This window comes from Bubalus kerabau, chromosome 4 (genome assembly GCF_029407905.1).
Source record: "Bubalus kerabau isolate K-KA32 ecotype Philippines breed swamp buffalo chromosome 4, PCC_UOA_SB_1v2, whole genome shotgun sequence".
In the NCBI taxonomy this organism is placed as follows: Eukaryota; Metazoa; Chordata; class Mammalia; order Artiodactyla; family Bovidae; genus Bubalus; species Bubalus kerabau.
Genome location: NC_073627.1, coordinates 152,188,270 through 152,211,718, shown reverse-complemented (window position 1 = coordinate 152,211,718; position 23,449 = coordinate 152,188,270). Strand labels below are relative to the sequence as shown.

General features: G+C 42.6%; 1 protein-coding gene across 4 annotated transcripts in view; it reads right to left on the bottom strand.

Annotated features, from left to right (window-relative positions):
• The window catches only part of FAM120A (family with sequence similarity 120 member A), a 117,179-nt gene that overhangs the window by 30,481 nt on the left and 63,249 nt on the right, over window positions 1-23,449 (bottom strand). For all 4 annotated transcript variants that reach the window (XM_055579086.1, XM_055579087.1, XM_055579083.1 and 1 more), the window contains exons 6-10: window positions 22,342-22,439; window positions 21,837-22,114; window positions 11,647-11,734; window positions 8,236-8,463; window positions 5,565-5,739 (exon numbers count right to left, since the gene is read on the bottom strand). In XM_055579086.1, the coding sequence (XP_055435061.1) occupies window positions 5,565-5,739; window positions 8,236-8,463; window positions 11,647-11,734; window positions 21,837-22,114; window positions 22,342-22,439 (867 nt within the window). The remainder of the gene's footprint in view (window positions 1-5,564; window positions 5,740-8,235; window positions 8,464-11,646; window positions 11,735-21,836; window positions 22,115-22,341; window positions 22,440-23,449) is intronic.

Genomic DNA, 23,449 nt, shown 5'->3' with positions numbered 1-23,449 from the left:
CCATGAGCAGTGAGAGTTATGGCACGCACACAGTGTGGTTAGAAGGTAAGGAAAAAGGTGGATACAACTTCCAAGGCTATGGCCAACTGGACCTTTGGTCTGTGTCTGTGCTGTGTGTATTTGGGGAGGAGCCACTGTTTTATGCCCTGAGCTCTCCTGGAGTTACAGAAAACACACACACACAATAAACAAAAACAAAACTTCAACTCCTTCATATCAGAGTTTTATCAGAAATGGGAAAATGGGCGCAATGACAGCTGGTCTATCCTCCTTATGGGAAAACTGCCGGTTAACTTCCAAGCAGCTCTGTGTGCAGGCTGGGGGTCCAACTAGCCCCTCATTTCCTCATGCTGACACATGTGTGAGTATCCTCCATGATTCTGAAAAGTAAAAGACTATGAATTTTCTCCCTGAACTTTTTATATCTGAGGCTGGGAGTATCTTACTGTCCACAAACATATACATGCTCAGTAGGCCACAGGGTACGTGGAACACAGTGTTACATGGTGTTATAGACGCTTGCTAAACACTATTCCTAGACTTCAGTTTCCCCACTTACGTCATTCTTACTGTTCTAGAAACTCCGAAGTTCAAGGACATAAACATTAATCCAAAAGAGTATCATCAAACAATTCCTGTCACACAACACTGCTTTTCCCATAGATGTCTCTTGAGCTCAGCCACTCAAAGTTCTGTGAGGGAAAAGCAGTTTGCTAATGCTACTCCTGAAAAGCTTTGAGGAATAAAAAAATTCAGATTAATATACAAACAGCCTTCATAGAATCGTAAGAAAAATGTTTACGACAACCAATTTTCACACATATGAAAACAGCACACTAATTAATATTTGTCGTGTTAAAGTATTGTTTTATAATGTGATTCACAATGAACAAATTTATTTTCAATCAGCAATCCCAATGACTTGGCAACTAACAAAATTTCTAAAGCAAATTGGATCAGTGGTGGTGGGGGAATCAATGTGTTCCTTTTGGCTTTTCTTGACAGTTTAGAAAGAAGAGAGTAAATATAGGGAAATACAAATGTAGTATTTTGTGATTAGTAGCTCAGTCATGTTTGTTTCTTTGCAATCCATTGGACTGTACCCACCAGGCTCCCCTGTCCATGGGATTTTTCAGGCAAGAATACTGGAGTGGTTGCCATTTCCTTCTCCAAGGGATCTTCCTGACCCAGGGATCAAACCAGCATCCCCTGTCTCTTGCAGGGAGATTCTTTACCTGCTGAGCGATCAGGGAAGCCCTAAATATAGTATAAGTATAGTAAATATAAGCATAGTATATAAACTTGTTATTTGGGGGCAGGGGGGACAACACCATATTGCTTGTGGGATCTTAATTCCCAGACTAGGGGTCAAACCCTTGCCCCCTGCAGTGGAGACCTAACCACTGGACTGCCAAGGAATTCCCAAGCCTGCTTTTTTCTCTTCAACTATAGCTGAGGTGACTGATCATCCTGTAGTCTTTATAGAACCACATCCCTTTTTTCTGGTCCTTCCCCTTCATCACTGGGGAGTACCTGGGTGGCTGAGGAACATCCCCAGGGAGAAGAAAAGTCACTACGGTACTAAAGGTCAGAGGTGCTTCCAGGGCAGAAGTGCCTGTGAGGAGCAGCCACGCCACCTGGATCTCACACATACAGGCCTGGAGGCCAGGGCGAGCTCAGACCAGGTGCCTGGCTCCAGGCCCAGCCCCTATTCCAGCAGCTGCAGAGATGGCTAGCTCCCTGGGCCCATCTCTCCCCAGAGAAACTGCCACCAACACCATTTAGGCCATATGGGTGAGACTGTTTGTGCTGGGTCAACAGTCTGCTGCTTGAGCCACTGGGAGGACCGTGAATTCCACAATAGTGACTTCAGTAGCATTCTCCCATAATAAAACAAGTATTCTTATTACTCTCCTAAAAGCAAAATGCTAGAACCTTGGAATGGACAGGGAAGAACAGAAAAATAAACTGCCAGCACGTGATTCAACATAATCTTCAAAGGCTGAAAATTTTTTTCCCCTTAAGTTTGTATTTCTTCTAAATTACTTTTGGAACTGTCAAATGACAATAAGTTGAATGTTTCGTATCATCTAAACTTAATTTTTTAATAATTTATTCTTCAACAGGAGGAAAATTGCTTTACAATGTTGTGTTGGTTTCTGCCATACAACAACGCAATTCAGTCATAATTGTACATATATCGCCTCCCACCTCAGCCCTCCTTCCCTCCCCTCACCCCACCCCGCTAAGTCATTGCAGAGAGCCAGGCTGGGCTCCCTGTGTTACACAGCAACTTCTCACCACCTATCTATTTTACACATGATAGAGTATATATGTTGACGCTACTTTCTCCATTCGTCCCACTCTCTCCTTTTCCCACTGTGTCCACAAGTCCATTTTCTCTAAATGGCTGTGATTTTTTTTAAGGATTCGATTGTAGATATCCTACTTTAGCCATATTTCTAAAAATGAAACTTTGGTAAGTCATATGAATATTCACTGTAGATTATGAACATTTTATCATATGCCTTAATCAAGAGAAATAATTCCAAATGGATACATGTCTTACATCTAATGAGAGCTAAGTATTTTTGAACAACCCTATAGGCTTCAATATGCCCTTTGACTAGTTCTGACAACAAAGCCCTCTTGGGAAAATTCTTGACTGTCACAGTGACCACACCAAGAAGATGCATCTGTATGCACAGCATTTTGAAGCCATGTCAGATCAAAACCCTCACATTCAGAAGTAGCTCCATCACCCACTTGAGTAGGAGGGTTTACCTGGAACCCACACAGCTCGGATCTGGCTACCAAAGTGGAAGGCAAAGGCAGCAGGCACGTGGAGAACAAATCTGTCCCGAGGATCTTATCGTGCACTTTCATGTGCAAAGTGCCACTGACTTAAAAATTTCATCTACGTATGGTCTATGAATAAATGTAGGTAAAACAAGATTCCAAATCTTATCAACCAAGAACTCCTGAGAAACTGCACCAGGTTAGCCTCTTTGGCATGATCAGACATTGTTATTTTCCCATCTCATCCAAATCATAAAGAAGCTACAATATTTTCTCCATAAAACAGTCACTTAGTAGATGTTTCAGGTATGGAAACCTAAACCAGGGGCATTGTAAGTCAGTGTTTTCCACCGGCCAAAAGTAACAGAGCAACAGCAAACAACTGTGTGCCATCCTTGAAGAGAAGTCAGGGAGTGGGGAGGGGAGCAGAGGCAGGAGCAAAGGCAAAAGACATGCCTGCCAAATTCTCTTTGAAGTTGCGGTTTTCTCCCACTCGCCCACCCTTCCCCCATCCACCTCACAGCGGAACACTTTCCTCCTTTCTTTTCTATTCCCTGTGCCTCCCAGCCTCCAAATGAGGTCAAGGCACCTCCATCCAGAGTCTCAAAGAGCTCATTTGAGTCCCCTCAGACTTTACCACCCTTCTCCTTCCCTTGGGCATGCCATTCCCCATGCCCTCCAGCCCTAGCCAGAACTGGCCTGCCACAGGCAGGCTGACCTAGTCATTTCTCTGTGAGGCCTGCATTGGGCCCTATGGTGTCGTTTGTACATTCAGCTCTTTACCACAATTTGCCTCCCTCTTGCTTATGCTTAGAGGATGCTAGTCTATTTAGTCAATACTCTCCCCTGGCTTCTGCTTCCCCTATTGTCTAAAAGGCCAGCCTCTCCCAGGCCAGTAAGACACCTGTATCAACTGGGTACAATTAACTGATGAGGGAGTGGAGCATGCGGGGTGCTGTCAGCTGTGTGTTTCACAGTGTCTTAAAGGCACAGACTGGCAGCAGGGCAGAGGAGACCAAGACTCTTACTTCCCAAGAGCACCTGGCACCTGCAGCTCACCTGCGACACAGAGAACTCCCTGAAACAGGCGAGGGATGCACAGTGCCCACTGCTGACGACATGAACACAGCACACCAGCCATATGCAGGCTGCTCTATGAAGCTATGGATACTGCCAAGGGGAGCCCAACCTGGGACATACCTGAGGGTATTCAGGTTTTGAGCACTGAAAACTCTTGAGGATTTTCTGCATAAAGATAACTGTGTTTCTGGAACACACAAGCAAATGAAGAACAGCCTTTCACCATGGAAGCCAATATGGTGCTATGGGGCTAAGGACACAGCAGCAAGTAGGGCCGCATGGGACCCTGTAGCACTCAGCATTCCAGGACCAACAGAGACCCAAGAGGCTACAGGGACTAAGATGCTCAGGGCTGGTGATGAACTGGAGGTCACAGCTGTGGGGCCAGGGTGGCCTGGGTGGGCCAGCACAGAAAGCTGGCCAATCCTGTGCAAAGTTAAAAAGGTCTTCTTTTCTGAGCAAATAAATCACACAGTGGGAGAAAAGGATGAGGATTTGTACACCTGGAATGTACTGGGCCTTTGAAAAGTGTCCACTGACACACTCGGTGTTTCACATGGTGCCTCCAGCCTGATCAAGGTGGTAGAAACATCAGCTAGAGGAGGCCCTGTGGAGCCGGCATCACCTTCTCCAGCTACAGTCACACAAAAAGCTCAGCAGCCACACTAGGTATGACTATACTCAAGTAAGGGAAGTGACAGATGGCTTCTTTTTAAAGGCTTACAGAATCACAATTTTGTCACAGTAATAGAAACAGAAAACAAGAATCTATAGAACTGTTTAGATAAAATTGCTAGACCCTCTCTAGTTTTGAGTTCCAAAGGTAAGATCTACTCCCATACTTGGCCTTGAGCTCAGCTTCACCCCTGTCACCAGGCCTGCAATGACCTGCCATACAAGCAGGTGATCTGTCACCAAATATCCTCAGTTTAGAGGAAGACTTAGTAATCTACAATTTCCACACTTAATAATACTCTTATTTTAGATTGCACATATTGGGAAACATTTTTGTATTTCCTACTAAATATACAGTGACTTTTATCTTCCCTACATTAGTAGATAAAATTACCTAGAACAGAAAGGCATGATTTTCTCCTCCAAAATCACATTGGCCCACTGAAGATAGAAATACTTTGACCTCAACTTTTGCCCAAATTTCAAACAACAGTTTCTGTCTTCCCACTTCCCCCTCCACCCCCAGAATCGATCAGCTGGAGGGAGGCCTCTAAGGGAAATCGTTACAAGTCCCCTCTTGGCCTCAGGGATGTGTGCAGCAACTGCACAGAAGCAGCCCAGTGGACAGCTGGTGGGACCTCCCCGGGAACACTGATCTCTGCAAAGAGGGAACCACATCTCGTGGACACCACAGCAGAAACTGCTGTCAATCTGCCCAGAACATGTTAACCACGAGGATGGCGACTGTCAGGACTGTTTCCAGATCAATGTTCAGTTTGAAGCGCAAACCTGTTGTTTTATCATTTTAGTGAATAAACACCACTGCTGGGATGTTACTGAGGAAAACAACCTGTGGCTTGTCCTCCTTTCGTAAGAGCCCCGATGGAGCCCATCTCCTTTATGTGGGGACTCTCAGGGTGAACTCAGTCACGATTCTTCTAAGGCTTTAAAAATGCACAAGAGATTACGAGGTACCGAGGAAAACAAACAATGGATTTTACAGTACATACATTCTGGTGGAAGTCTGTTCTTTCTAAAAGCAAGTCTCTCAGTTTTCTTTCTGCTTTCTGCCAAGCTAAACAGGACTCCGTAAACATACTGACGAACTGGCCTATAGAGCAGGGCGGCGGGAGGCAGGTCTTTGCTGGCTTCATCTTCAATAGAAACAGCAATTTTGATTTCACCCTTTGCATGGAAGAAAGCAGAATAATATTGCACATTTTTCATGTTGAATTTACAATAAACTCACAGAAATATAATGTATTATCTCCAGTTAATGAAATCGCAATTCTATTCCAAATCAATTGCTTAACAAGTTGCCTATATCAAGATGTTTAGGGAGAGTTCATTTAGCAGGTTTAGTCAAAATATATGCTCAAAGAGTCAAAATAAAACCTACATTGTTTTATTTTTAACCTGGAACAACAACAAGAACAAAAACCATGTAAATGCTTCCAAAGTCTTCCAAAAAATCTAGGTTGGTAACACCAGACAACAAATAGCATAGAAAATGCTAAGAACTGGCAAATTTTATGAGTCAAGATGGTCATATGTAATGTAATTCATAATTTTCAATGACCTATATGAAATCCAAGAAAAGAGCACCCTAAAAATAAAATGGTCACAAATTTTCTTTACCAAGCTCTTTCATAAAAAATTATCATATACAAAAAACCTACCTAAGAGAACTCTTTTAAGTGGTATTCATTTTTAAAGTGTTCAGCATGTATCAAGCCTCTGCCCCAGTGCATCAAGTAACTCAACAGACGAGTCCCACTGAATGAGACAGCCACCAGGGGCTGGAAATGAAGGAAGCCCTGTTCTGTTCATCCCCACCCCCATTCCTCTCTGCCAACATAGCAGGGGCTTCCCTGTGGCTCCAGGAGACAAATGACTGTGACCACCTGCACCTGAGATCAGTCCAAACATTCTGTGGTCCATGTTATCAAGGCACATCTCAAGAGACTTCACAAGGAATTTAATTATGCATATTCATAATATAAAAATATATTTATGACCCCAATGTTTAGTAAATTTATTGATATGTACTCTTTTAATCATGTCATAACATTTATTCTTTCTTTCACATGAATTTAATTTAGAACTGATCTTTTCCCTTATCAGAACCTGCATACTCATTAATCTAATAGGTACACATGTGGTTAACACTCATCTAGTGAGTATTTACTCTCCCAAATTGTGAGGCTTTGACGATTCTCTACATTCTCACTTGAAGCTTGAATTCACAGCAAATGTCTCAGCCTGGAATATTTAACACCAGAGCCACTCAGCTCGCAGGAAACAGCACACATTTCAGTCTAAACTTTTCCCAAATATACTGAAAAATTTTAGGTGACACCTTAAAATCTGAAGATAGTCAAGTTCACTTTTCTCAACCACAGTCATTTCATCAGTCTTTGCCCTTGAAATCAGGGAGTACTAAAGAGGAGGACAGGCAGTTTTGCATCACTCAGACTGATTTAACCAAAAGTCCCTAAGTCAGACCCACAAGCATGGCAGGGCACAAACAGCAGGGAGTCCAGGGACCTTATATCCCAAACAACCCCAGAGTGAAAGGGCACAACCTTCCCAAAGCTTGAGTCCCTTTAAACTTAGCAAAATCCTTTTCCCGCAAGAGTAATCCTCACTTACCCTTATAATCTATGTTGGACCTGAAAGATAAAATTTTTACTTTAACCATAATCTGAGAAGTGATACCACACATGCATACCCATATCAAATAACAAATGAGACTTGGAGGCAATTACAATTCAAAAATACATTACAGGACCCAAATGATAGCACTCGTCTTCCTGTCCTTTATTTTATAAAATATAAAATTAAGCAGTCAAATTAGTCAATTAATGGTTAAAAGTGCAGCTCGAGAGTGCTGTGGAATGGAAGTCACTTGTAATTACTGACTCCATTCTATAAACCATACATGGACTGTAGAAAATAAGAAAAAAGCTTGATTATATATGGTGGTACATATACAGATGAAAACATGATAAAATACACATAGTAACGAACCAATGTTACACCAGAAACCTGGTCACCAAGTTAAATTGTGGATCTATGATTATAAACATGACAAGTCACTGAGGAAATTTAAATAAACACAGATCTATTCAAAACACCAAGATTCAGAAACAATTAATGCCACACTGTGTATCTATTTAAGCATACATTTAGGAAGATACTAATAAAGTGACGAAGCCCCATATCCCACTGTTTGCTGTAAGTACTCAATGAGGTAGGGGAATAAGTCAAAGTATGAAGTGCTATCAGCCACTCAGAAGTTGGGAGCTTCTAGGACAGATGATAAACCAGATATAGTATGTGACATCACAATTAAACTTGACACTATAGCAAAAACATGTAGGAAAGTTTGAAATTAGAAATACAAATAAAATTACAAACCAGAGAATAACATGAAGTGCCATTAATTAAAAGCTTCAAAAATAATTTTGTGTTAAACTGATGAGAAAAATAAGACTTTTCCCAAGTTCTAATTTTATTGTGATTATAAATATCCATCTTTTTTCTCCAAGTTTAGAAAGGGGAAAATGAACTTCATTTCAAATACCTTGTAAGATAAAAAGCAGTTCCAAAAGGAACAAGGACACAGCCCACAAGAGTGACCACTGAGACGAAGGTCACACGCACAGCCCCAGGGCATACCTTCGTCAGCACGTGGAAGATGTAGGGGTACATCAGCCCCTTCTTGTGCCGGTGCTCGGCCACTCTCAGCACCTCGGGCGCGACAGGAGGCAGGGGTGGGGTGGTGATGTCCATGTGGTTCCTGGTGGGCATGGACAGGAGGCACGGAATTGGCTGAACAGTGCCAATCTGGTTCCCCTTTCCTTCAGCAAGCTGGCTGCCAGAAGAGGCAGTGGACGAACCTTCTGCCTGCAGAGCAACAGGCAAGAGGAGAAAATGGGTTCGTGTCACATTCCCATTCCTTTAACCTGTCTGTCCAATTGTAACACAGAGAGATGTGATTAACAACTTAAAGGAAGACAAGAGCTGTGACCCACTCCTCCTTGAACAGAGGAAGTGTGAATGGATGCCCACTGTGCCTGTGTCAGGGATGGGAACCCAGAGAACTGCTGCAGCCGCTGGGTGACCCCACTCACGGCTCCTCCCTTGAGACCCCCATGAGATGAACAGCCTTCTGTAGTTGCTAACCCAAGTTCCATCTGGCTCCTTCATGTGACCAACTCTTGTGATTCTGCTTTACTGGGAGACCCTTCCTCAACTCAATGGGTAGCATCCTCTCTACAGATGAAAAAACTAATTCTCCAAGAGGGGATGTCTCTTATCTGTGGTAATGAGACCAGTAACTAGTGAACTGGGACTAAAACTAGATCTCAGTCAGGTCTGCTCCTCACCACCACCACAGTTCTTATTTAAAGAAGAAATATAAACCAAACCTCAAGTATTCTCTTGGGGTACTTAAAGTCCCAAATTAAGTATACACAGGGAACTGTCTGCCAAAAATTAAAACCAAAGAACAAGCTAAAACCATTAAAACTGATAAGTCATATCTACATAAACTGACACAGAAATATGTGCATGGTAAATTATTAGGCGAAAAATATCCACTCTGTACAACCAATCACCAAAATACAGAATATATGTACATGAATGGACACCAAATGACTAGCTCAGTGCTGAAGGGAGATTCTTAGTTTTCTCTTTACAAATTTTAGCAAAGTCCTAATTGTTAACCAAAAGTGAAAGTGAAGTCACTCAGTCGTGTCCAACTCTTTGCGACCCCATGGACTGTAGCCTACCAGGCTTCTCTGTCCATGGGATTTTCCAGGCAAGAATACTGGAATGGGTTGCCATTTCTTCTCCAGGGGATCTTCCTGACCCAGGGATCAAACCTAGGTCTCCCGCATTGGAGGCAGACACTTTACCCTCTGAGCCACCATTGTTTACCAAGAGCAAGTATTATTTTTGCAGCAAACTTTTTTCCTCACAACAAATCCTAGAAATAATTGCTCACTTACTGCTTCTGCGGCACCCTAAAAAATATACAAAGAAAGGCAATGCCAAAGAATGTTCTAACTACTGTACAACTGCACTCATTTCACATGTTAACAAGACTATGCTCAAAAATCTTAAAGCTAGGCTTCAGCAGTACGTGAACTGAGAACTTCCAGATGTACAAGCTGGATTTAGAAAAGGCAGAGAAACCAGAGATCAAATTGCCAACATCTGCTGGATCACAGAAAAAGCAAGGTATTTCAAAAAAACATCTACTTCTGCTTCACTGACTATGCTAAAGCTTTGACTGTGTGGATCTCAACAAACGGTTGGAAATTCTTTAAGAGATAGAAATACCATGCCAGTTTACCTGTCTCTGAGAAGCCTGTATGAGGGACAAGAAGTAACAGAACTGGACATGGAACAACAGATTGGTTCAAAATTGGGAAAGCAGTACATCAAGGCTGTGTATTACACCCTGCTTATTTAACTTCTATGCAGAGTACCTCATGGGAAATGCTGGGCTGGATGACTCACAAGCTAGAATCAAGACTGCCAGGAGAAATAAAACAACCTCAGATATGCAGATGATACCACTTTAATGGCAGAAAGTGAAGAGAAACTCAAGAACCTCTTGATGAAGAGGTGATGTGAAAAAGCTGGCTTAAAATTCAGCATTCAAAAAACTAAGATCATGTCATCTGGTCCCACCACTTCATAGCAAATAGATGGGGAAAAAAATGGAAACAGTGGCAGATTTTATTTTCTTGGGCTCTCCAAACCACTGCAGCCATGAAATTAAAAGATACTTGCTCCCTGGAAAGAAAATTATGACAAACTTAGACAGCGTATTAAAAAGCAAAGACATTACTTTACCAACAAAGGTCCATCTAGTCAAAGCCATGGTTTTTCCAGTAGTCATGTATGGATATGAGAGTTGGACCATAAAAAAGGCTGGATGCCCAAGAGTTGATGCTTTCAAACTATGGTGCTGGAGAAGACTCTTGAAAGTCCCTTGAACAGTCAATCTTAAAGGAAATCAACCCTGAATATTCATTGGAAGGACTGATGCTGAAGTTGAAGCTCCAATACTTTGACCACCTGATGTGAACAGCTGACTCACTGGAAAAGACTTGATGCTGGGAAAGACTTAGGGCAGGAGGAGAAGGGGATGACAGCAGATGAGATGGTTGGATGGCATCACTAACCTCAATGGACATGAGTTTGAGCAAACTCCAGAAGATAGTAAAGGATAGGGAAGCCTGGCGTGCTGCAGTTCATGTGGTTACAAGAAGTCAGGCACAACTTAAGAGAATGAACAATAACAACAAAAAATATTGATTTTTCTGTTCTGAAACAAAATGTATTCTTTTAGTGGTATGCATTGAGTGCTTAATTTCATCCTTTAAAATACAAAGTGCCAAAATTAGCCTTAAGAAGAATAATTCATGGATAACTCACGAAAGTTTTCTATGCTTTCCGTTCCATAGTATGTAGATATAAACAACTGAAAATGCTTTGGAGTATGTATCCAGAAAACATTTCTGTTATTTATTTTCAGGATAATCATTCAACAGTGAGAATATTTCAGAGTTTTAAACATATTTCTAACATTCTATCATCCTGTATAAAAACAAGCCCTCTTCCAGCCAGAGACCAGCTCATCCTAGGTGACCAAAGGTGGAGATAGATGTGGCTTTGTAAGTTTAAAATATTCATCTAGAGATGAATATTAACAAGTAGAAATAGAAAAAGGGGGGGGGGAATAAAATTTAGTTTATTTTTATTTTTTCATTTTTAATGTGTACATCAACAAAACTTTTCTCACCTAATCACCACAAAACCCTACAAGAAATGAGGGCTCTGAAAGGCTATGTAGCGAGCAGAGAGAAGAGGATCTCTATTAGGTCACCACCCTGCCCTGGGAGAGAGAGCAAACGGGGGGTAGCACAGCCGTTCCCCGCTCACCCTTGTCAATGTATTACTCATAAATAACATGCTTAAAAAAAGAGAGAGAGAGAATTTTACTTTAAATCAATCCCTGGCACTACATGCTGAGAGAATGAGAATTTGAAAGAATAAAAGGCACAGACTTACTACCTTTGTTTGGTCTCCTGGGTCTCCCCGTGCTTGAGGTTCTGAATGGCTTCCTGTCTTCTCCCAGCCAATCTTGTTCCCACTGATATGGCTGAACATAAAATGAACAAAAATACCAATTAGTGTTGACCACTTCCCACATGTACTCATGATGATAAGAAGGGCCTTCCCTGAGCCTACAAACCAAGGATACCTTATGCTTTACTGATCCCACCTTGTGAAACAACCTATGTCCAGAGAAAATCCTATCACAAGAACCCTTTCCACCTACTTCAACGGTAACCACCCACTGGCGAAGAGAAATCAAGCACCTAACCTATGCCTCACGGCTCGGCTTAAAGATGGTCTAGGATGTGCTACTGCTGCGGATGTACAGGAGACAAATGTAGGACTTGCCTTTGGGACCTCAGTCATCTTGGAGAAATAAGACATCACATTCAATTGACAATGATCAGGCAATAGAAGATTAAATGTTATCCGGGTCAAGTGTTACTCATAATTTATAAATAAATGTAAAGTATTATATGCCAATGACAATTCATGGGGGGCATTCCTATTCATGGTAGGGAGCATGGGAGCTAAGGCTAGCGATAACTCACTCAGAGGTGTGGGCCTTGCAGGCCTAAGGAGAGGCAATGGATTTGTGAGTGCAGAGAACAAGAAGTTACCTGAATCTTACTTGGGGAATGATGTTCTTTGGTAAAGTAAAAGTGGGAGAAAAAGATGCAGAAGATTACAATGTATCTTAAAATACCAGAATGAAGTATCTTTCAATAAGTATTCTTAAAAACTGTGGGTTGTTACCAATTAGAAGCCTGAGAAAACAATGTAGGGGATTTAACAAGCATTTTTTTTTTAAAAAGGAAATGGGGACTTCCCTGGTGGACCAGCAACTAAGACTCCTCACTTTCACTGCAGGGGGCATGGGTTTGATCCCTGGTCAGGGAACTAAGGTTCCACCTGCTGGAGGGGAGAGAGAAACAGAATAGACCGGATGCAGCAAATGTGATATGAATCACGTTATTTCAAAAATTCTTTTTCCATTTGTATATTTGGGGCCACAAAGTAAAAGCAAATTTACTTTGGTACCCAGGCAAACTTTGTGAAAAGCAGTATCCTGGAGGGAGTAGGGAATCTAGAGGGGCTCGAGTAGGGATAAGATGCTGACAATCATGGGGATCACCTAAGCCACTACACGCATCCACCCTTCACTTGCCCCTCTCCCTGAAGCGCTCCAAGCCAAAATTATCTTCTAAAACCAGTGCTGGCCACAAAACATGCCAACATAGAGAGCTTTTATTTGGCTTGCCTTATCTGACTCATGTGACAGAAATTTTAAAACCTGGTAATTCCATCTTCCAATCAACTTCATTTTAGTTCTTAAAAAAAAAAAAAAACAAACAGCCATTGCAAAAAGAGGAGAGTGAGACTGACCCATCTTAAACCAAGAATCATGTCCAATGTTGTGATATTTTGGAGTCTAGCTCCTTGATGTGAGTCACCCCAATACCTCCACATCAAACAAGGTTATCCAGCATCCAGGCTCCTAGTCTTCAGTGAAGACTCAGAGAAACCATTGCTCTGTCCAAGTTCGCTACTCATGTGTACAATCTCAGGCTACAACTTTGCAAAACCAGAGGAAACTCTAGTGATGAGAAGGCGTAAAAATAAATACAAGTATTCTAAGAGCATAGTGATCCATCCTATTTGAAATCCAAGAGAAGAGCAGCTACTACATGAGTGAGCAGATAAGAAGCTGGACAAACTGATTAGTCAATCAATTATTCATTGAGTATCTACTGGTCAGGACATGTTATGTGATAATTGTGCCAAGACCTGTGAAATAGGGAATTAGAAGGTATATAATCTTGTCATACACATGTCCAAAGTGAGTGTTTCAAGCAAAGGGGAGGAAAGGTAAGTAGCTCTGAAGTGGTTTATTTAGAAGGTGGTATAAATAAAGTTGCTTAAAAAGTCAGTAACATTTATTGTGTGAAATTTTAGAATATATTACTTGACACATGTTTTATACAGAAATATAACATTTATTATCTACCATTTTATATATTTAAGGATATCCTATCTACAAAATGCACACATGAACAGCTTAATGAATGTCTACAAACACACCACATAAGCAACACAGGACTGACATCCCAGAATCCCCTTCTTGACCTGCTCCTCAGATTTCCTCAAGGGTAATAGCTATTCTGACTTCTAACAGCAAAGACTGCTTTTATACACCATATACACAGAATCACGCATTTGCACACGTTTTATGTCCGGGAGTTTGGGCTCAACAATATTATTGCAGTGCTGGTCCCGCCCCAGGGCCACATGCACTCGGTGCTATGGAGGCGCCATAGCTGGGCCTACAATCCAGTCCTACAGGAGATCCCCGCCCCAGAAGCATTTAGTATTTTCTGCTGTTCTTCGGTTGGCCTTTTGGGAGGAAATGCAGTGAATCTCAGCACAGTCTAGTCTGCACTTCTCTGATAATAATGAAGATGAGCATCTTCCCATGTGTGATATTTTCTTTTGTGGTGTGCCTGTTTAAACATTCAATAAGTGGACAATGTGCAGAATGCTCTTAAGGACTTATAGGAAGTCATCATCTATTTTGGATACAGGTTCTTGGTCAGGTGCATGGACTGCAATTATCTTCCATGTCCTGCTGGACTACCACCCCTCCCTCTCTATGACAGATTTAAGCTTTTATAAGTGATGCCCTGATGCGAACAGGTAACTCATTGGAAAAGTCCCTGATGCTGGGAAAGACTGAGGGCAGAAGGAGAAGAGGGCACCAGAGGATGAGATGGCTGGATGACATCATTGATGCAATGGACATGAACTTGGGCAATCTCCGGAAGATGGTGGGGGACAAGGAGGCCTAGTGTGCTACAGGGGTCGCCAAGAGTTGGACACGACTGGGTAACTGAACAACTGCCACATGTGAGGCCTCGTCTTGTACAAGTTGGCTGCGACTGGGTGCAGCCTCCCCTAACCACCCTGTGCTCACTATTCTCGTTTCTGTGTTTCATGGTATGCATCACATTCAGCACTACTGTCTGTCTGTATCACTCAGTCATGAACTCTACAAAGATAATAAAACCATACAGTCACTACAGAACAGGTGTGCAATAGCTGACTGACTAAATCACATAACTGTAGCCTAAATGGATATGGCAAAAAAGGCATAAAATTTTATATGGATACACTGTACTGGGGAGATCATGCCATGTGACGAACGTGGAAGCTTGTCCCACTTAAGATCACGTACAATTTTTATTTATAAATCTTAGTTTTGTTTTATAAACTAAACTAAAAAGTTACCAAACTAAAAAGTTATCATAACCTAAATGTTTGCAAGATCTTTTAATAGTGTACTATAAAATCTAAAATTCTGCCTGAAAAACATTCTTGACAGTGGCTAATTTTATACAGTTCAGAATACTTCAATAGGATAATTATATTACTTTATAACTTAAGAAAACAAAATATTTGATACAACAAATGCCATGCTTTGAACAAGATGGATTAGAAATTTCTGGATATTTGTATATTCAGTTAGGTTCCATTTTGCACGACGGCTCCCACCTTATAATCACACTTGGAACTGCTAATGGTGTCATAAGTTGCATCAGCTTCGCCCTGAGAAAACCTGCTCAGACCCAGGCAGGCCACAGGGAAGTGGATGGGGCAGGGCAGGAAGCCTGCATGTGTTCTGGATTTGAATCTTCCTGCTCAGCCAAAGGCACAACTCTCTGTGGGTAAACTTCAGGTTCAGGAATCCATTCACAGCCACAGCAACAACGACTGGATTCAAACCTAGACCCACCATTCCAGACATTACCCCATGCTATTACCAGAAAGCCATGAAATGCATTTATGATGCAGCAGGCAATCAACAGAAAAGAACTACCTTCATACCCAGACAGGTGGCAAGGAGGAAGGCCAACACCACACAGAACTCGCCAGGATGAGAATCTGAATTCTCAACAGGTGATGCAAAGCCTCACTTCACTCCAGGACACGTGGGACTTTTTCTGCACTAAAGCTGGTTGAAAGCAGCCAACTGTCCTAACCACTGAATTCTCTCAAACACATTTTTTTTAGTTAGCAGGTTGGTGATGCTAGGATGGAAGTAGACTGGTGTCCATATTTATACCAAGTGTCTGACCCATCACAGTGACTTCTCACTCACGCACAGCTGTCCTGGGTGTGGTTTGCTCTTGTGGAACAGAAAAGGAAGATAGCATTGACCACAAGCTGACTTATTTGTCAACAAAAAAGGAAGAAAAGGCAAATAAAACCAAAAGGGGGGACTTCCCAGGGGTTAAGTATCTGCCTGTCAATGCAGGGGACACAGGTTTGATCCTTGGTCTGGAAACTAAGATCCCACATGTGGTGGGGTAACTGAGCCCATGTGCCACAACTACTGAGCCTGCGCTCTAGAGTCCTTGAGCCGCAACTACTGAGGCCTGAGTGCTCTAGATCCCTGGTCTGCAACAAGAAAATCCCTGCAATGAGAAGCCCACACATTGCAACTAGAGAGTAGCCCCCACCTGCCTCAACTACCCACATGACAAAGAGCTAGTGCAGCCAAAAATTAATTAATTAATTTAAGAAAAACAAAAGGGAAGAAGTAAAACATGAGCAAGATCAAATCCTCAGTAGCACTATCTAGTGTATGTGAATAAGGTCATAGATATGGTTAAACCATGTGAAAGTTTCAACAAATGCACATACATTTTCATTTTCATCTGCTCCCTATCCCAAGAACGGAAGAGAGATTTGACCGACAGCCTGCTCTCATTCAACAGACCCTCAAGAGTTCTGATTGCCAGGTGTTCCTATTACAGAGGGTGAAGACTTGAGCTCCCTGATAAGGGAAGCCACAAGAGTATCACGTACATAAATATCCTTTCTAGGTACATCTCCCTATGCCCCAAATTAAGCTAGGGTCACACACACTCAGATTCTTTCAGAAGTACTTGTCTCATTCTTATGCAGCAGTCAAGATGGAGCTCTTGTCCCAGACGCTCCTCTTATGTGTTTGTCAGAGGACTTCTCATGGTTTTTCCCACCCAAGTGAATGTTCAGAAACACCCAAGTCAGATGAGCTCGACATAAAATGCCTACATGGGTCAGTAAGTGGCTAGAACTTACACAGACCCTCCACCTAGGATGGCAAAGATAATAATTAATTCTAACCAAACATAAATATAATTCAGAATAGCTTTTCTCAAAAGATATTATAAGTGTTGCTACTGCTGCTGCTGCTGCTGCTAAGTCGCTTCAGTCGTGTCCGACTCTGTGCGACCCCATAGACGGCAGCCCACCAGGCTTTATAAGTGTAACCTGGTGCTAAAAAAAAAAAACAAACAACCCTTAAAATATAAATGTAAAGTAGCCATTTGTCTGACACAACAGTGTAACAATCTGAAAGGGAAACTGAAGCTTATTTAGCCTGTCTGGGACTGGGTACCCTAGGGCCAGGGTAAAATGTAACTATCTTTGCAAACAGTTTCCCTGGAAAGGAAGCCTGACAGGACTTCAATCCCAGCTCTGCATAAAAGGCCTGCATGGGTCAGTGAGTAGCTAGAACTTACACAGACCCTCCACCTTTGATGGCAAAGATAATAAGTATTTTCAACCAAGCATAAAAGTAATTCAGAATAGTTTTTCTCAGCAGATATTAGAAATGTAGAACACCAATACCACTTAAAGGAAAAAAGATGCATTAGAAGAAGCATGTTTCCTGGGACACTAGATGAAGGGTGCTAAATGAAATTCTTTAGGTATTTACATTAAGAATGAAGTAAATGTTTTGGTATTTTATTGCCTCCATGGTTATTTTTTAAATAATAGTGATAGCTGAAACTTACTGTGGACACTCATCAACTAATTTACATGTACAACCCAAAGACCTCCTAGTCACATTGGGAGCACTGGGCCCGTGGAGCTTCAGGCCACACTACCACAAGTGGCAACTGGTACCTGGCAAGACGAACCACGGGAGGTTGGGGGACTGGGTCCTGACAGCTCTGGGTCTCTGCAATGGTCAGCAGTCCCTCGGGCACTGACAGCAACCTTTTATAGGTTACACAAAGACCAAGGACATGCCAGGAAAGCCCAAATCTCATGCCACACCAACTCCACCAATGTCCCCCTCTGAGCTTTATCTTCAAAAACCAATGTGGGACTTTCCTGCTGGTCCAGTGGCTAATAAGACTCCATGCTCCCAGTGAAGGGGGCCCTGGTTCGATCCCTGGTCAGGGAACTAGGTCCGCGTACCACAACAAGGAGTCTGCATGCTGCAGCTAAAGATCAAAGATCCTGCCTGTTACAACTAAGACTTGGCACAGGAAAACAAATAAATAAAGATAAATATTAAATAAAAAAACAATATTTGCCAATTTCATAGGTTAAAAAAAGGTACCTTGTTAGGTTTTAAGTTACCTTCCTTTTTCTTTTCTTTAAATGAAAGTAAACAACATACTTCTATGTTACTATCTGTTTCCTCTGTGAATCCCATGTTTATATTCTTTTTAATTTGTAGGAAGCTGGGTGTTTTGGGAGGATGGGGAGGAGAGGCTTATTTGGGGGCTAATTCTGGGGTGGGGTATTTTGGGGAGGCATACTCTTATATAACAGTCCCCATTACCTGTTCACACCAACTTAAAAAAAAAAAAAAGCCATTGCTTTTCCATTGGGGGAATGAGGTCACTTATTTTGTAATCTTCCAAGTTCAAGATTATTTCCCAGTACCATGGGGAATATGGTGGAAATGCCTGAGGGAATCAAACAGGAAAGGGCACACCCAGCCAGGGCCAGTTCAGGCCTCCCTCCTCTCTGCTGTACAACTCAGTGTCTTACGGAAGGGCAGTTACAAATGCTTCTACAGTCAATCTGCAGAAGCTGGTACAAACAGTGGCACTTCACTTAACCTGTACAGTAATCTCCCAGTCAAATGGCCTGCTGACCCAGACACGTGTCTGAAACTCTGGGATCTTTACAGCCCCAGGATCATTCCAAGCAAATACTGGATGCTTTCTGTCACACTTAGAACTCAAGACTCCACACCAACCAGCCTTCATCTCACTTGACATCACAGCCACACTGGCTTCCCCTTCCTCCACCCTGCATCCTCGTCCAGCTTTCTCCCCACTGTCATGGCTCAAATCCTGCCTCACTGGAAGCACGCTCATCTAGGCCCACTCACCTGGTGCTTGCTTCACATGCTCATCACTTGGGTGCTGCCTACCACCATGCTCACTGATAGACAGTGCTCAAGTGTTGCTTGGCTAAATGAACTGATGATTTCTTTCCCTCAAGACCATCCTGAGAGCACCATGTAGACCCAGGAATTCCACCCTAAGTCCAAACCAAAGGTAAACCAAATCTTAACTGACTTACTGCCCCTACTTAGCTTCTAAACAAGGAAAGGAATCCTCTGTCCTCTGCATGGCCTCAAAAGTGCACAGACACAACTTATTCAACCAGAATCCTCACCCTGAAATAACAAACACTGTCCTTCTTAGCAAGAAAGCGGTGCCCATAATCAGGGTTGATCCCAGGTCCTACTCTGTCTGGCTTATGACCCTGAACCTCTGGTACAAGTTCCTATCCCATTTTCCTTCTGTCCTTCCTCTCAGTTTTAACATGTCTACCTATTGTGTGTTATTCACTCAGGCATGTCTGATTCTTTGTGACCCCATGGACTGTAGCCCGCTAGGCTCCTCTGTCCATGGAATTCTCCAGACAAGAATACTGGAGTGGGTTGCCATTCCCTTCTCCGGGGGATCTTCCCAACGCAGGGACTGAACCTGAGTCTTCCACACTGCAGGCAGATTCTTCACTGTCTCAGCCATGTCTACTTCTTATTTGTTATAATAAATGGAAAAACAGATTCAAAGAAATGAAAACATTCCTAAGCCACATAACTTGATCCAATCTCAGCAATCTTTCAATTCCAGATTGTGGACGTGCTCTGCCTTTTCTACCGCGATTCACACCATGAGAGGGTGAGACGCCCACGCTACTCCCACATATGGAGATCTTACAGAGGCACTTCCAGAAAAACGCAATAAGAATGCCCTCAGTTGGGGAAACAGACAGTTAAGTGCTACAGAGCTTAGAGGTAAGAGAGACAACTAAGACTGAGAAAAAGCTCCAGGAAAGGCAATTGATCAGAACCTTTGGAAACAGGCCAGAGTTGAGTATGCACAAAAAAAAGGGAGTCACTCTCAATCTTATTCACTCAAGTTCAACTCATTTCCTAACAGGGCAGTTTGCCAAATTAAGTAGGTAACTCACATTACCTCTGCAACCCCAACCATAGGAACAGGATCAACACTGGACCTCCCCAGACCAGGGCCTTTCCTGGCTCACCATGCTTGTCATCTGCACAGGACTCTGAGCCACAAAGAGTGGCTCTGTGTTTTATTTCTACCTGTATTCTGAGCCACAAAGAGTGGCTCTGTGTTTTATTTCTACCTGTATTTCAGAGTCTAGAAAGAATTTGCTCTTGTCGCTTAGTCACTCAGTTGTGTCTGACTCTTTTGCAATCCCATGGATTGCAGCCTACCACGCTACTCTGTCCATGGGACTTTCCAGGGAAGAATCTGGGAGTGGGCTGCCATTTCTTCTCCAGGGGATTTTCCCAACCCAGGGATCAAACCTGCATCTCCTGCACGCAGGCAGATTCTTTACCATTGTATACTATAGATACTTTGGTCTTGATGACATGAGTCAATTTTTAAAAGAAAACTTATAGTTCCTTAGAGAGTGAAAGGGCTCCTGAGGCATATATCAGCTGTTCTCAAACGTCCTGCGCTAAAGAGTCACATGGTCTCATTTACACATGCAGATTTCTAAGCCCCAACATAGCAATTCTTATTTGGTAGGTCTTCAATGTTACCTTCCTAGAAGGTTAATTTAAAAGTTCGAATAATAAATTACAACTTTTTGCTTTATTTTTAGAATTTTAGGACTGCACATACAGCAAGTAAACATTTGGGCACTTTATGCTTCTCTGTTTCACAACAGCATACATCCCTGGATGGCAGCAAACTCCTCAGGAACTGCCCATTTGGGGACTTAGTGGTGACTAAGTGGTGACTTAGTGACCTCCCTGCTGGGGAGGTCAGCAGACTTAGTGCCCATTTTACAGATGCAAAAGAGGAAAAATCTCTGGTTTCAGGTGGCACACCCATAAGAAGTTGCAGGAAGACTGGAAATTGTGTGTCAATGTTTTTTCAGCAGAAACTGACATAGCAATAACTAGCCTTGGGCATCTACTGTGAATCAGAGTTCAAACCGAGGAAAAGAGATGCAGATGCAGAGAGAAAGACTGTTCCTTTCCTTTCTTCTTTCTCTTTTTGAACCAGGTTTCTTAGAAACATAAGGTTATGTAAGCGGAGGAGGAGGACTATGCATTTCAAGACTTTCTCCATCAGAGTCTAACAAATATTTGAAAATTCATTTATTCAGGGACACACATTACTTAAAATATTCCTCTCTACAGGGAGAATTTCAGCCTGGGTCTGGCAGCTTTCTACAATTTTGGTTAGGTGAACAGTGTTATGTCAAGAATAGTCCTATGATCTGGGGAGTTGGGATTCAAGTTATTGAATTCAGAACAAAAGGAAATTCTGATTCCCCTTCAACCCAGCAGCCAAGAGACTGAAAACCATAGAAGTCTAATTTAAAATGCTTTCTGAGGGTGGGAGTAGAGAAATCACAGCCCAAAGAGAGTCAGGTGGAACTTGATCAGATAACTTTACCATATTTGGTGGTCACACAAACTAATTTCCCTAAAATTACACCCAAAAAAGAGGGGAACCCAAGAATTTGGGCTGGCATAGTACACACTTTCAACCTTGGAAGGCCATAGGAGATGTCTCATCTTTTCTCTTGGTCTGAGGAATCCCAGTCAAGCAAAGAGTAACTGTCACCTACCTACAACAAACAGTAACAAAGAGTAACTGTCACCTACCTACAACAAACAGTAACAAAGAGTAACTGTCACCTACCTACAACAAACAGCATCTTTGAACACAACCATCAGTGCCATGGGCCGGCCAGCCAACCAGCCAAAGGCAGCTTCTCTGGGGACTACAAGCTACTTAAGTAGCCTAAGGCAGCTGCTACACTTCCAGGAAGCACCAGCTACTCCACACACCACTCACTTTGCAGCTCCTCCACTGCCTTCATCATTGTCTGAAGATGACGACGTAGAAGAACCAGGAAAGTATGCTGAGTCCACGTGATTGGGACTGCCGCTTGGAGCTGGGTTGATTGGGGAGGACCGTTCATACAGTGGGGTATGTTTTCCTTCATGAGGAATGTTACTGTAGTTCTGCTCAGTCAGATTCTTTCCGCTGGTTTCCAAGGTGAGAGCTGGCTCAGCAAGGTTGTACGGGTGTGGACCCTGGCCCGGAGCACCTGGGCTGGGCACCTGGGGGGCCTTAAACAGAGCATACAAATCACGTGTGTGCACATACTGCATGGCCCAGAACACATTAGCATAACCCGGTCTTGGCTAAATTTTAATTCAACACACTCTGGCACCTGCTTCACATATTATGCGTGTTAAGAAATTATCTTAGCATTCATTAAGATTTGATTCCAAGGCAGCTGTCCCCCAAGCCAAGGCTGAGCAGACCAGCTGCAGATGGACAGGAAAGGCCTTACCACAGGCTTTGCTTGCAGAGAGGTCTGTGGAATGTTGAGCATCTGGGGGGGGACATACGGTGGCACTATCCCAGGCATTCCAAACGGATTTGGTCTGGCTGTTTCATCAATACAGAAAGAAAACAATAAACAACTGTGAGCAGGACGTTCCCCAAGACACAGCACAGCTAACACACGTTGCCATCTGACTTACACCTCCAGGGTGCAAGCACGTCACCGGCCCCGCTTCCCAGAAACCTTTAAAATTCATGCTTAATATTAAAAAATATTTAATCTTACGATGATCAATTCCATACACTAGGGCTAGATTTCTAACTTTCAAGAATTTTCAATTACTATCTGACTGTGTTTCTGTTTAGGTTCATTTCCTTGAATGCCTGGTTTGTCTCTGTCTGTAACCTAACAGATGTTCTCATTCTCCGCTCATTGCTGACAAAGCTGGAAGCCCTGTAGTACTCTAGGTTCAAAAGGAATAAAAGGACACAGCACTTCCCCTACCATATGTGAGGCAATAGAACTCTTCAATTTAAAATAAAATTAAGTTTTAAGCCACTAGCACACTTTTAAGTATAAAAAGTGAAATGTGGTAGTTGCTATATATATTCCTGTTATTGTTTTTTTTTCATTGTTAAGGAAACCATGATCAAGTTACACATGCATTACACGGGCAGTGCAGAGTCAGTAACTTGGGATTTTGTGCTTCCATAGATGACTTTATAAACCTGGTGTTTGTTCTTTATTATCCTCATTCTAACTTAAAAAACTGAAGCACAGAATGGAAAACATGTAGAGAAGTAGCCCCAAACACAGCGTTAGGCAGGATTGGGTCCCCTATCAGCTTAAAGACATGACATAAAGCAATCAACGCAGTCCAAGGTCCAGAAAACTTCAGGTCCACAACATTCGGTCTCCTTGCAGATTTGAGGAGAGGAGGGGCCAGCATGAGCAAGGCTGGCAGGCCAATGGCCTGAGCATGCAGTGACAGGGGATTAGTGTGGCCCTTGTGCTAAATACACTTCAAAATATCATGGTTTACTGATGTGATAAAAATGAGGAGACTCCTTAGGGTTTAGTGGGGTGCCTGACAAGATAGCCTATGAGGGAAAGC